General features: G+C 43.3%; 1 protein-coding gene across 2 annotated transcripts; it reads right to left on the reverse strand.

Annotated features, from left to right (window-relative positions):
- Positions 1–1,321: 1,321 nt before the first annotated feature.
- spg21 (SPG21 abhydrolase domain containing, maspardin) lies at positions 1,322–15,110 on the reverse strand. Of its 2 annotated transcripts, XM_082531181.1 has the most exons (9): positions 14,924–15,110; positions 14,721–14,783; positions 9,121–9,282; positions 5,458–5,538; positions 3,062–3,207; positions 2,872–2,980; positions 2,323–2,430; positions 2,092–2,232; positions 1,322–1,885 (listed from the first exon to the last, which is right to left on the reverse strand). In XM_082531181.1, exons 2-9 carry the CDS (start codon positions 14,781–14,783, stop codon positions 1,775–1,777), a joined length of 921 nt encoding a protein of 306 aa, XP_082387307.1. In that variant the 5' UTR covers positions 14,924–15,110; the 3' UTR covers positions 1,322–1,774. The 2 variants fall into 2 exon arrangements, with proteins under 2 accessions (XP_082387307.1, XP_082387308.1); XM_082531182.1 differs by lacking the exon at positions 9,121–9,282.
- Positions 15,111–15,199: the final 89 nt, after the last annotated feature.

A 15,199-nucleotide genomic window follows, 5' to 3' on the forward strand; every position in this document is an offset into this window, starting at 1 on the left:
AGGAGACAGCAGTGGTAGATGATCATTTCCATGGTCAAGAGAAACCCCTTGACAACAACCAAGTGAACAAAACTCTCCAGGAGGAATAACAATATCCAAGTGTACCATAAAGACAAGACTTCCAGCTCTGGAAAAACATCCTTTGGCAGATGAAGACAAGATCAATCTACCCGAGTGATGGTGTGGAAAACCTCATGATCCAGAACATGCCACAGCCCCTTTAAACACAGTTCAGGCAGTGTGATGGCTTGGGCATGCATGGTAGTGAGTGGCACTGGCACACTGGTGTTTATTGATAATGTGACAGAATTCTGAGGCGTCGATTGCCTGATCTTCACTTATTGAAAGGAAAGGCCCACAAAAGAGCAACTGGAACTGCAGTAAAGGCCTGGCAGAGCACAAAAGAGGACACCCAGCATCTGCTGATGTCCATGAATCAAAAACTTCAAGGGTTTTCTACCAAGTATTAGAAATTTCCATTTTCTGTCATATAATTTGTCCGATTACTTTTGAGCGCCTAAAACGAAGCGATTGGGTTACAAAGAAATGTTTTAGCTCCACAATTTAAAATTCATCATGTACAGAACCCAAATTAGAAAAATGTCCGTCTAAATATTTCTGGACCCAACTGTATTTACAGCATCTAGACAGCTGACACTTTGACTTCACAGCCTCACCTGAAGTGGCTGTAGTTGCCAATGTCACTGAAACGTGCTTATTTCAAAGTGTAATCGTCTCCAGGGATGCGTCTCCTGCTACAGTGACTGTAGCACCACTACTCCAGCACTTACTGTGTCGCAGGCCTTTTAGAAGCAAATCCCGCCACGTCGCTTCATGACATTTTTCAGGCAGTTACTTTGAAAAACAGATCGAAGTAGAGGTGGGGGGCAGGATAAACTTCAACCCTGACCAGTGGGACATGAAACTGGTCAGCCACCTGTCAGATCTGATAAAAACCAACTAAATGTGCTTTTCCCTGCAGGTCTACTTACAGCACCATGAGTGTTTGCACAGATTTCAGTGTAGAAGTATGTCTGGTTTATAAAAATGCTATAAGGCACTGTTAGGCAGAGGGCAGGCCTCAGGTTGCTCCACACCAGATGCTGCTGGACTGCACCAGATGACTGTTCAGACCTGCACGGGGGTGGATTCCTGACTCGGCATGTGCCCAGGCTGAGAAGCACTGCGTCATCCTCGGGTGATTTCAGAGTCCACATGATAACGTTTTCATGGCTTGGGATGAGCTAGAAAAGCTTTGCGCATTAGTGACGCCTGAAGTTGTCCACAACATTTGTGTCACTTAAGAGTCCAACTGCTCACATTGTACAGAAACCATGTAAAGTGTATTTTCACGTCCATGAGACAAACAAACAAACAGCTGCACATGTGACAAAGACACTGGACAAAAACGTCATTTTATCTTAAGGAGTTATACAAACATTTCATGAATCCTTCTGTTCATCTTGCTATTAACATGACACCAGTTTACTGCTGGTGGTGTTAACTATCCTCCGTCCCAAACAGGCATGAACACAGTCCAGGCAGTACAAGTGACACAGAATCATTCCACATAAGGCAGAGTGTTAGATGTTTTTAAGCAAAGCGCAGTGCAAAAGTCCCATTTGTGTCCAGGTCTTCTTTAATCAAAATATTGCTTCATGTGTTCAATAAAAAATAATCTCAGGTTACGTGCTGGTTAGCTGTTGAACTCCACAGAAAATCTGCCAGCGTCCTGTGAAACCTGCTCAGAAAGACCCGAGCTGTGGATGCCAGCTCACTGGTAGTCTTCAGAGTCCTGGTTACTGCTCATCTCCAGCTCCTCAGCGCTCACCATGGCAGGGTTTATAGCAGCGTACCTTGTCCCGTGAAACTGGCGCATATGAATCTGTAGACAAGTTAAAACAACGTCAGCTGACAGCGTACGACACACAACGACATGATCAGTGAGAGAGCACAGCTCATCCAACATGAAAATCATCCTCCGTCATCTAAAGCTGCAACAGACTATCCTGCCTGCAGAAGACGAGTTCGGCTAGAATGTGTTTGTGGAGAAGTGCTACACAGGAAACAGACCTGGAAGAAACAGCCTACCTGTATGTAGAGGTTGACCTCAGCGCTCCTGCACAGGTACGGGAAGTTTCCTCCCGTTTTCAGGTGCGCTCTTCTGGCGTTAGGATACAGCTTATACATCTCCTCTTTGGCTTCCAGTGACAGAGCGCTCTGATCAAACACCTCAACATCCAGAGGAAACACCACATCAGGTGACAGGAGCAGCTGAATGGGTTCTGCTATACTTCATGACAACTCTGCTTTAACACTTACATCTATGATGGTCACAGCAACGTCCTTTATCTTGTGTGGCTCCACATACGAGTTCTGACAGTTGAGCGTTAGTCGCGATGCTAACTCACTTTGGTTCAAACTCTCCAGCTGCGGGACCAGGAGGGGAGACAGGAGAGAGGTGCACAAGGTTACACTGCTGTGTTCACAGTGGGCAGTCGGAGGGTCACCCACCCACCTCTGGCTCTATTCAGACACGGCTGATGGAGCACAAGGATGTCACTGCACTGGTTTAAAGAAAGCTGTCGGCAGCAGTTCAGGCTGTGTCGATAAATAAAAGGTGTTCAAATCAAATATTGAGGTTTAAGAATTGTATACACTGAGTTTCAGCCTCATATACTGGGTTTCCGTATATATTTGTATAATTGTTGCACCCATTTTCCAATTTCTTAATTAAATGGTCCTGTTCTTCAGCCTGAAAGAACACCGTGTTTAGCAAAGTGAAATATCTCTGCCTTGGAAAAGCTGATCGAGCAGTAAGGTATTCTGTGGTAACAACACTGTACAAGTAACAGACGCGCACACACTTACCCTGTCTACCATGAAATCAATTGCATCTGCCATTTTAGGGTCCACAGGTCCTTTTGCAAAGTTTCCCAGAACAATCTTCTTCAGCAGGAACGCTGGCATCAACCAGAAACTGAGGGACAACACAACACACATGAAATTGACCAAACACTTTGATCCATCCACCATCCATCCATCCATCCATCAAAAGCACCTGTTTGCAGTCCATGTCTGGTTAAAGATGGAGGTGTCGCTGAATGAGTTGCAGAGGATGAGCGAGTGCACTCGGGGAGACTTGTGTGTATACTCAGCAAACTTCTGAGCCAAGAATCCTCCCAGAGATGCTCCAAACAGATGTACCTGAAGAGTCACAGCAACACCGTCACACACTCGAGGCACACCTCGAAGCGGCCATGAGCTCTGCACCTTAATACACGTTCAGTTAAAAACAACATGTGAACGGTAACCAGCAGGAGTGAGTGAAAGCTGTCCTAGTTTTGGGTAAACATCTGTTCATACTGTGGCCATGATGGCGAGTGCCAGCGGTGTCCAACAGCAGGTTTCACGAGGTCGCAGTTCCAGCCATTCAGATGTAGCTCTGCATCCATATTCATGTCATGATTACATCCACACGCCTGCCACTGTCAGCAGTTCTGCTCTGGTGTGAATGGACTCCGCTACACACACTTTCTATCACAGTATCTGCAGAGTGCAGGAACTGCTTTCCCCACAAGGGGGCACTGTGGTGGTTCCTGAAGCACACTGCTCATTAGCCTAACCTGTGTTTTAGACCCTGGCAGAGTTCTGCATGACCTCCGTTTCTGCTCTCAGCTCACGGTCAGGGTGCTCGCACTCATAAGCTGCGGTTCTAGTGCTTTGGCCAAATCCACTGAGCGGGATCAAAGCCGACTGAAGCCTGACTGACACCAGCATGTAGGGATTTCAAAACCCGACAGCCTTCCATAATATTGTTTGTGTGTAGGCATTTATGAGTTCTTACTGAGATAAGGTGACAGCGCAGTTTAAAAACAATGATTATTACAGAGCCCAGTGCAGTCAGAGCCCTCTCTTTCTTGACCACGGTTGAGGTAAAGTTGTCAGCAGGAGGTGGGAGGACTGTTTGATCACAACTAGGGCTGCCACGATTAGTCGACCAGTCACGATCACGTTGACTATCAAAATCGTCGACGACTAATTTAATAGTCGCTAAATTGAAGCTTTGTAAGATCCTGAAAGACGCAGGAATAAGTAGCAGGATTTAAGAGTGTAATAACGGACTGAAACAGGAGATGGCAGCACTGCATGTACAAGGATGCCAGCTGTCGTCTAATGCCAAAGAAGAAGAAGCTGTATTGTAGCTGTGTCCAAATTTAAGGGCCGCATCTTTTGGAGGCCGTTACGTTACAGCAGGGGTCTCCAATCCCAGTCCACGAGGGCCGATGTACCTGCAGGTTTTAGATGTGTCCTTGATCCACCACAGCTGATTTAAATGGCTAAATTAGCTCCTCAACATGTCTTGAAGTTCTCCAGAGGCCTGGTAATGAACTAATCATGTGATTCAGGTGTGCTGACCCAGGGTGAGATCCAAAACCTGCAGGGACACCGGCCCTCGCGGACTGGGATTGGGGACCCCTGCGTTACAGTGACGTGACAAAGGCCATCCAAGTTCAAAGACTCATCCAAATGCGTCCTCCTTTCCCCCAGATTGGAAGGATGGCTCAGGTGTGTCCTTTGTGGCCCAACCTATCCCACAATTCATAGCACGGCCCAGCCAATTCCAGTTTCCCACAATGGTGGCAGCTACTTAGTTTTAATATTACTCTTTCTGGGTCATGAAATAAACTTTTAAGATATTTTGCAATATCTTAAATATCTTTCTAACATCTTAAATATGTAGCAGTGTAAAATTAAAATATCTGCCCGGTTTATCAAGACATCACATGTTTGCAAAAGCGCTCCGATGTTTTCGGAGACGTCTGTTACCCACCAGCTCGATAGCGAGCCGGGGTTCAAGGCTCCTTAGAGCCGGCAAGAACAGTGAACTCCCAGCACATCGTTTTCAGACTGTGCGCAGTCTTTAGCTACTCAGATTAAACTTGATATAGAAGTCATTTAGATAACTTAAAATGTTATTGTTTGGCTTTTTCAGTGTTTTATTTGTTCCTGAATAACTCTGTTTGGCTGAGATTAAAGTTTAAACACAGCTGAATAAACGTCAAACAGAAAACTGATTAAACTGAAGTGTGAGATGGTCGAGAGTTTACTTCAGTGTCCTGTTATATTTTAGATAGCAAGGAGCAGACGGCCGAGTTTATTAACCTCCAGAGAGACAATCTGCAAATTTCATTAAAGTTTAATAAACTATCATCTTGTCTTTATTGTTAGTTAGCACACACCTTACACACTTAAAGCTGTAAGCTAAGGATAGTTATATAAGAGCAGATGCTGCTGGTGCAATAAGCTGTACGTCCAATGGATGATGATCTGATTAGTCGATTCATCGCAAAAATAATCATTGACTAGTTGACTGTCAAAATAACCGTTTGTAGCATAATCACAACTCTGGTCTACATACAGATCAGTCACCGTCAACACAAAGTACGGCCTTACTTTATCCAGTTGCAGATGATCCAGAAGCTTCCTGAAGCCATCGCAGAACTCCATGAGATCCCAGTAGACGGGATACTGCAGCTGCAAATCACAGCACCAAAACAACGCCATCACCTTCAGTTAGTGGTGTCAGGCATATTCCATTATCTGGTTAGTAAGTTTGTACTTGGAACAAACTGTGTGGGGTTAGCAATGAACATTTCAAGCAGGTCCATCATGTCCCCGACTCAGCGGCAGACACTCCCACAGTTTCACAACTTCCTGACTCGGGCTGGGTATCATCACTGATTTCTAGAATTGATTTGATCCCGATTCACAAGGTCCCGATTCGATCCACGACTCAATTAGATCCAATTTTAACTCAGACATTCAGAAATATTATGATTCTGATCATTTATCAGTACTGACACTTGTGAGACTTCATCAGAGGTGTGAGCATCACAGCAGAGGCCTTGTGTCAAAGTAACTGAGGATAAAACAGAAAAACATGAAGGAGATTTTCCTGGCCTGGCTTTTTATAACAGATAACCTTAAAAACATTCTGCAGTAGAACAAAAATGAAAGAAAACCATGAATCAACATCTGAATATTACCTGATGCTGCTGAAGTGAAGCAGAGCAAAGTTACAGAGGTTTGATTAGAAACACAGCTGAGCGTTTTGCAATTTGGCATAATTTTAAAAAGTTTGTATTTCTTCAGTATGACACAGCAGAAATGAGGCTTTGTTGTTGGAAGTCATTAAAAAAAACAAAAAAAACAGCGGTGGACAGCGATGTTTGACTGGTGGGTAATTAGTAGAGCTGGGCGATAGAACGATAACGATATGTATCGCGATATAACTTTTACTCGATAGAGAAATTAAGCTATCGCGATAGACCTCGCCGCTCTTGTCCTCTTAAAAAAAAAAAAAAAAGGTCAGCCAATCCAAATTAAGTAGCGCAGAGCCGAACCAATCACAGCCGCAGCGTCACGTCGCGTGACTTGTTACGTACCGCACAAGTGCCAAGCCGCACGTGTGTTTGTTTGGGAAGCAGCCAGCGGGTAATGGAGGAAATGAGTGCGCCGACTAGAAAAATCAACCGAGCGTGACCGAAGAGAAAACAGATGATGGTTCCAATGCCGGAGAGATTGTCGAACGGAAGAGCCATAGAAGTTCCGTAGTGTGAAGGTATTTCGGCTATTTCAAGTCTGACAAAAAATAGAGTAGCTGCACTGTAAATTGTGCCGAAAGCAAGTCTGGAAATACAATAAACTGGTGCATGCGTCACACTGCGCCACGTTATTGTTTCGGTGAAATGAATTTCTACAATACTGTTAATTCTACTCTCTGCAGTGTTTAAATGCTTACATATACACACAGTTACTGTCCCTCCACACATACGACTCTGTTCTGCTTCTATGCCCCAGCTTTGTTTACTTTTTCCCACCGAGGCTTCTAGACTTCTGATTGGCCAATATTTCTGCACGGTTAGGAATCTAGCGCCACCTGCTGCTTTGGCATGTTCATAGCAGCGTTTTCCTTCATTTCTGCCTTTATGTGTGGACGGGATTATTTTTTTAAAACGAAAACGGAAAATCTCCGTTTTCAAAAATACCCGTGTACGTGTGGACGTAGCCTCAGTCTCTGACTGGAAGCGCTAATTCGTCATTCGGCTTTTGTCAGACTAAAGTAACTGTTAAAACTGTTTGAAAAGCTCAGCTATACAACAAGGAGAGATTGAGAATTTCCTTTTAGTTCTCAGTTTATTTGATATTGACAAAAGTTAGTCAGTTTTGTCTGTTCTTCTGTAAAACAAACTAAGATTTATTTTTAGAATTAATATTTTGTTTCTAAGTGGAATTGACAATTTAGTCTGTTTCGTTTGTTCTATTTTGAAACTTAAACGCTTTAGCGGCTGCCTTTTGTGTAGTTTGCAATATTTGCCTTTATTTATCTGAAAAAGTCTCATGTTCCTTAAGTACATCTACCCTGTTGAACTTATTATGGGAAATAAATATTTAAATAAAAACAAGCTGCTGATTATTTCACATTTTACTTGTGAGCAACGGCACATTTAAATCTTACAAATATAGTTATTTGGCTTATATCGTGATAGATATCGTTATCGCCTGAAATGAAAAAAACATATCGTGATATGAAAAAATCTCATATCGCCCAGCTCTAGTAATTAGCAAGTAAATAATGCAGAAAACAGGAAACTGAGCTGTTCAGGGATTTTACCGTGGTGGCAGCAAAGCAGCAGAAGTCAGAGGGAATTCATGACGATGTTATCAAACATGAAGTGTAGTTTGAATCTTTTGGTTTCGTGAATGTTGGTCGGAAAGTGAGAAAACCTGCAGCATCAGAATCTGTGAGCTGTCGGCTCACAGATGCACCTGATGTGTCAGGTCCACGCTTTGTGTTTGTGCTGAATCCGCTCACCTGCTCTCATTTACTGTTTTAGCGGTTTGCTGGTTGATGAAATGGTTTTGTGAGGTTTAACCTAGGGCTGGGCGATAGGACCTAAAATCCATTTCACGGTATAATTTGAAGCATGTGCGGTAATGACTTACATCGTGATATATTCTGTTCTTCTGTATAACGTGTTTTCCACACTACAAGGGGCAAAAGCCTTTAATTTTCTCAAAGATCGACAGTGCGCCTCATGTATGAATTCTGGTTGTGCTCACTGACCTCGAACCGATTTTATGCGGTACCCGCTAGCTTCCACCTAAACATGACATAGCATGTTCTGACTGAGAGATTTCTGAAGCATTCAAACGTACAGCTCTGCTATCACTTCCAACATAAATGAAGACAGGAAACTAAACAGCAGTGACGTTTGCAGGGTTACTGAAGTTGGGCTAGCTGCTATATAATGATGTGCTACGTGATCGCTAGCTACACAGCTATGTTAGCATAATATAAACAGTGAAGCTGGAGGATGAACGCTAACTTTTTTTCCCCCACTCGATAAAATTTAACGTGGGGGTCTGATGGTCAGGGACAAATGTAATCGCATGGCAGGATGCTGTAAACGGACCAAACTTCAGTCAGGAGAACAACTGAGATGATCCATCCACAATACGAGGTTAGTCATTAATATACTGCAACAACATGGGAACAGAGAGGAGAATTCAGCATTAATGAATCGATGGTACGGAACTGGAGGAAGCGCAGTTTTTGGCTTTCCCCATATTTCAAAAGTACTTCATCTCTTTGCTGTGACTGTCGCCCGGCATAATTTGCAGATGATACTGCTTGCAGCCGCTCCCATGCTTTCGTCCAAAACAGGCGCAGCTTAATGACACCATCAACATGCGTTATCGCGGTAGAGCGGTATAGTCAAAATCCGTGGGCCAGATTTATATAGTTTCTGCCGCCCACCTGTAGTTTAATCTGAGATTCTGGTGTTTCTGGCAAAATACATTTATATTTAAAAATCGATTCAGGATTGAATGAATCGATATTGCTTTATCCAAGGTAAAATTGATTTTAATCGGAAAATCTATTATCAAAACCCACTCCTAATCCCGACTGAGGCTTTGTGCTACTGTGGCAGAGCGTCTCATCTTCCAGTAGCAACTGGACTTAATATGTTATTCAAAGAACTGCCAAAGAAATTTGAGGCAGACTATCCTGTGCAGAGTTACTGCACACAATAGTCCACCGGGATCGCTCACCGAGATGACTCTGTAGCCCCAGCCCGTCAGAGCCAGCACCTGCTGGAAGAACACCTCCGCTGTGCCGCTGACTGGAGGGAGGAAGATGATGGGACAGCGGACACTCTTTGGTCCAGCGTCGTACAGTGACCACACCTTACTGTCATCGTCATCAACAATAATCTGAGGAGAGAAACACATGACAGAGACCAGCTGCCTATTTAAAACAACATGCCAACAGAAAGACTGCAGCTCTTAAAGGTTGTGATGGAGACTAGGGCTGGGCGATATGACCCAAAATTCATATCTCGATATTTTTTTTTAAGTTTTAAGTTAAGAACAAAAAGAGAGTTCTAGTCACACTGTGTCCCAGATGTCACACGGGCACTTTTATTTACATACAGCGTAGATGTACATGAAGAAATTACTCAAAAATAAATTATCAGCATTTATTAAATAATCATGGTCCATAAATAAAAGAAAACAATGTTGTTTTTGTGCATAACAAAAAGCTCACAATTGTGCAGTCAAAATGTAAACTAATAGACGCTGAGCGTAATAACAAAGAGACAGATTTCACAGCTGCACCACGTCTCTTACAGGTGCCATTTGTGGTCCTTATACACACAGTACGGTAATATTACGTTGAAGCACAGAACGTATCACTCCGCGAGGCTCCTCCTCGGTAGCTGTAATCCTCCGACAATCCATCAAGCAGTGCAGCTCCGTAGCTTAGCAAAGTCATATTAAAACATTTTTTGACAGATTGCTGAGCGCCGTGTTCCACATAAAATCGGTTCGCGGTCAGTAAGCACAACCAGAATTCATACATAAAGCGCACTGTCGATTTGAGAAAATGAAAGGATTTTAGGCCGTGCAGCCCCTCCGGGCTGCATGTCGTTAGCGCGGTTAGCTCGTTAGCGCGGTTAGCTCGCTAACACGTTGACGCCGTCCAGCCCCACGCACGGGGCGATCCGCGGTAACTCGCTAACGGAGATTTTCCTCTTTCATCTTGTCATTGCCTGCAGGTGAAGCTATGGGGGAGGGAGAGTTGTGTTCAGTGAAGGAGAGGCGAGGTCGAGTAACGTTGCGTAGAGACAAAAGTGGACGAAAGAGGCAAACCTGCGGCTCCACAAGTATAATTATAACGTAACATAGACTATATCGATATAAACGATATTATCACATCTTATATCTCGTATGAAAATATATCGATATTTTTAAAAAACTCGATATATCACCTAGCCCTAATGGAGACCAAACATTTTACAGTTGCCGTTTCCTGAGCCCATTCAGTCACATCTCTGTTTTTCAAAAGCATTCATTATATGTTCTGATTTTTGTACATTTTATATTCATTTCATCATTCAGCGTGAATGTGATGCCAGGTTCTTTGTTGGCCATTCTACGTGCCGCCCATCTGTGACTAAATGCTCACTACATGTATCCATGTTGGAGTTTTATTACAGCGTTCACTAAATACAGAATGATGAGTGCTGCAGGCCTGGCTCATGTTACATATATGCTGCGGTAAACGGACTGCTTCTACTCTACCCAAACATTTTTCTATGCATGTGCTTTCTATCCAGCATTCATTCTGTTGGATGCCTCAGTATATGCTGTTATTTTTGGGCCTCTATTCTGAGTGCGCCTACATAATTTTTGCAAATACAAATGTTGCATTTTGAGGAGAAAATTATTTTGAGTGAAGAAAATTCATTGCTGCTTGCAAGAAATGTATTTCAGTGTTTGCTATTATCCACACACACACACACACACACACACACACACACAAATTCTGATTGGCTGTTTTGGTGTCCAATCAGCTCGCTAGCTACTGCATTCCAGAAACACTGTCCAAAGTGTAGCTGAATCCAGTGGAGTGGTTTGGTTTAAACTAGATTAAAACCCATTTTTGGGTAGTGTCTTTAATTATTTTAATTTAAAATATATAATTTTTAAGACCATTGTTGGTTTTATTCTAGTTTAAACCAAACCACTCCACTGGATTTGGCTAGTAGCTAAATCTTTATCTAATATCTTTTATCCTGTCTTTCTCTTCTCACCCCAACCAATCACAGCAGATGGCCCCGCCCCTCCCTGAGCCTGGTTCTACAGGAGGTTTCCTCCTGTTAAGAGGGAGTTTTTCCTTCCCACTGTCGCCAAAGTGATTGCAATAAGTTTCTTAATTATTTTGTGGAAAAGGTTGCTAGTTTGAGACCTCCGACTCTACCTATTGCTGACCCAGCCATGCATGGTTCTTGCTCAAGTCTGTTCTCTGCTTTTCTACCAATTGTTTTATCTGATTTAGAGAAACTTGTGTTGAATGCTAAACCGTGTGGCTCTCCAAATGACGTTGTTCCTCCCCGTTTTCTTAAAAAGGTATTTCCTATCATCGGACCACATATTCTGAACATTATTAATACTAGTCTTTTGTCTGGTCAAGTACCTAGGGAATTTAAGCATGCAGTCATACATCCTTTACTTAAGAAACCAGGCTTAGACAGTTCAGTCATATCAAATTTTAGACCCATCTCTAAGCTTCCCTTTCTTAGTAAGATTCTGGAAAGGATTGTTTATACTCAGTTGATGGACTACTTGAATGACTCTAAATTGTCAGAAATCTTTCAGTCCGGCTTTAAGCCATTCCACAGCACGGAGACAGCCCTCGTAAAAGTTATGAATGACATCCTGATAGCGACAGACCGTGGTAAATATGCAGTGCTGGTCTTGTTGGACATGACAGCTGCATTTGACACTGTGGATCACGATTTGCTGATCTCCCGCTTACAGCACTGTGTGGGAATTACTGGTTCGGCACTTTTGTGGTTAAAGTCCTATCTTTTAAATAGGACATTTTGTGTTAAGTTGGGGTCGGCCTCATCCTCTGTGGCCCCTCTGCTTTGGGGTGTTCCACAGGGATCTATTCTTGGGCCGTTATTGTTTTCATTGTACCTCTTGCCTCTTGGCGCGATTTTCCGAAAGCATAAAGTGCCATTCCATCTATACGCAGATGACTGCCAGCTCTACTTACCTCTTAGTCATTCTGATAGTCTCCCAACTGGACCTCTGCTTGACTGCCTTACTGATGTCAAAGCATGGATGGCAAAAAACTTTTTAAATTTTAATGATCGGAAGACAGAAGCAATTTTATTTGGCCCAAATCGTTCTTCTCATACTCTGGATGTTGATCTTGCAGCTTTGACTTCCCAACTAAAGAGTTCGATCACAAATCTCGGAGTTAAAATTGATTCTGCACTCACCTTTGATGACCATGTAAACGGGGTGGTAAAATCAGCATTTTATCACCTCAGACGTTTATCAAAGGTTAAGCTCTTTCTTTCCAAGCGTGACTTGGAAAGCGTTATTCATGCCTTTATTACCTCACGTTTAGATTATTGTAATTCTCTTTTAACAGGGGTTGGGCAGGGCACTTTGTCACGCTTGCAATTAGTGCAAAATGCTGCGGCACGATTTTTAACTGGTAGAAGAAAATTTGATCACATCACTCCGATTTTGGCCTCTTTACACTGGCTTCCAATTGAATTCAGGATCCGTTTTAAAGTCCTTTTATTGGCTTTTAAATCCCTAATGGTCTGGCACCTGTTTATTTGTCTGATTTGTTGAAGCCCCACGTCCCCACTCGTTCCCTTCGGTCAGCTGAGCAGTTGCGGCTTTCGGTCCCAAAGTCACGGCTGAAACTTAGAGGAGACCGAGCGTTCTCTGTTGCCGCGCCGATGCTTTGGAATAACCTTCCTCTCCATATTAGACAGGCTGCATCAGTGCCAGTTTTTAAGTCTTTATTAAAAACCTATTTTTATTCCCTGGCTTTTAACTCTGTGGGTAACTGACATTTTTATTTTATTTTTTTTATTTTTTATTGTTTTTTAACTTTATTGCTATGTCTGGTTTTATTACTATGTGCATATTAGTATTGTACAGCACTTTGGTCTACCAGGTGTGTTTTTAAAGTGCTATATAAATAAATAAATAAATAAATAAATAAATAAATAAATGATGATGGCTTATGGGGGGGGGGGGGGGGAGGTCATATGATTTTTGGGGTTTTCTCTGCATGTACTATTGTAGGGTCTACCTTATAATATAAAGCACCTTGAGGCGACTGTTGCTGTGATTTGGCACTGTGCAAATAAAATTGAATTGAAATTGAACACTTTTTACTCTCTACTGCACAAATATGGGCACTGCACAGCTGTGGATTAAATGAAGCTTGGAAACAAAAGATTTTTTATCGTCCATGCCGCCCTAGTTTAGCTGTCCGAGCACGTGATGCTGAAAGCAGCGGCCCTGTGACTACTGCACACAACATCAGTATAAATGTGACCATGTGACAGATGGCTGACTGACCAACATGTGTTAAGGACAGAAGCCTTCAGTGCTCACATGACAACAAAGCAGGAAGTCTGCAGTGGCAGAAAGCCTCATGCACACCAGATCTGAGGACAGCCAGGCATTCAGTAGCTCACAGACTAACCACTTGGAGCCTAACTATTTCCTGGCACGGCGACAGAGTGAACCCATGTTCAGACAGCACCACCAACAGCAGTGTGTTAGTGTGAGCAGAACTAAGCTGCTGTGACTCTCCCTGGAGGAGTGTCACTGGAACTAAAGAGAAGATATCGTGATGAAGAGCAGCTCTAACACATGGACGGGGGAAACGTGGTACATACTAGCACATAGTAGTACTAATGTACTAAAGTACTAATGTAGTAAAACTAGTTTGTGGTGCAACTCAAATGCGGCTGCACCAAAATCCTGTGGATCATATGAGATGTTGTCATGTTCAGTGCCAAAGGTCACACCGAGCACACGACTGGTGATCTGACCACAAGAATGCTTGTGCATCCACGTGTAACCCTCCATGTATTCATGTGCACTGTCACAATCACTATGACATTTCAAAATGAAATACACTGCCATGTCAGAAACACACGTATAACAACATAAACAACTCCAAACAACGTTTTTAGAGCGTTTCCTGCTCAGTCATCTCTGAAAACTCAGACATGGATGATGATGATTCTGAAATTATACCTTCATATATCACATACATTTACTTTTAAAGTCCTATCCACCCACCTTTCCCCACTTTAAAGTCCGAGGCCAAATTTGAACATGAGCATTTAAAAACTATTAAAGAAAAAAGTCTAAATTGTCTTACATCAAAATCAGGGTCTGTAATTTAGAACAGACGTTAAAAAAACCTCAAAGTTGTGTTTCTAATGCCACTTCCTGTAAACTCTCCCCGACTCCTCCAGGGTATGCTCGCAAAAATATTTAACAATCATTTTGTAATTAGTCGAACTACATGTGCAAACTCTAGACTGCCTACTGACATTTTTGTTTTCATACTGCTCAATCCAGCACGAAAGTTAAATAAAAATGGCTTTTTCTTCATGTTGTGGTTCAGTGGAGCAGAAGGCCTCGGTGAGCTCGGATCATAGTTTCGGTTCCAGCCCGCCTCCGCCATGCACCTGTACTAAACAGTAACCTGGCTTCTAACCGCAAGCGAGTTTGTTTTTCCTCGCAGGCACAGAGAGGACATAACAAGTGTGTACTTCCTTAATGACGCAGTGGGCCGAGCAGCTCTGTGTACTCACTCTCTTCAGTGGCACCGTGCTTCTGAACCAGTTGTAGTCCGGAGACACTTTAATCTCGTCCATCTGTGGACACACAAAGTAGCAGTCACAGGATGGCGGCGTGCTTCGGCCGGGGGAGGTTCGGGGAGAAAACACCACCCGCCGCGGCTACCTGCTGTTAGCTCCGCGGCTAACTGCACGAGAGCACCGGCTAAATGACTTACCACAGATGTTCACCGCGGCCCGAGACGCCGTGACGCCGCTGTTCCCGTGCTACCTGTGGACGTCAGTCACCGTATTCGAGACTCCAGGTCCATGTCGGGGTACCGTTTCTTAAGCGGCCGCCTGCTCATGTGACTCTGCTTTCACACACTTCCGTAAAAGCTCCTGGCTGCCGCGTTCACCTCCGTGCCACTTCTTCTATTGGTTTAATGAAGAATGAATCGAAAGCTTCCAGCGCAGCGCCCCCTGCTGTTTCCTTTCAAGCTAATAATCTAATT

Source organism: Aulonocara stuartgranti (genome assembly GCF_965226115.1).
Source record: "Aulonocara stuartgranti genome assembly, chromosome: 1".
NCBI lineage: Eukaryota > Metazoa > Chordata > Actinopteri > Cichliformes > Cichlidae > Aulonocara > Aulonocara stuartgranti.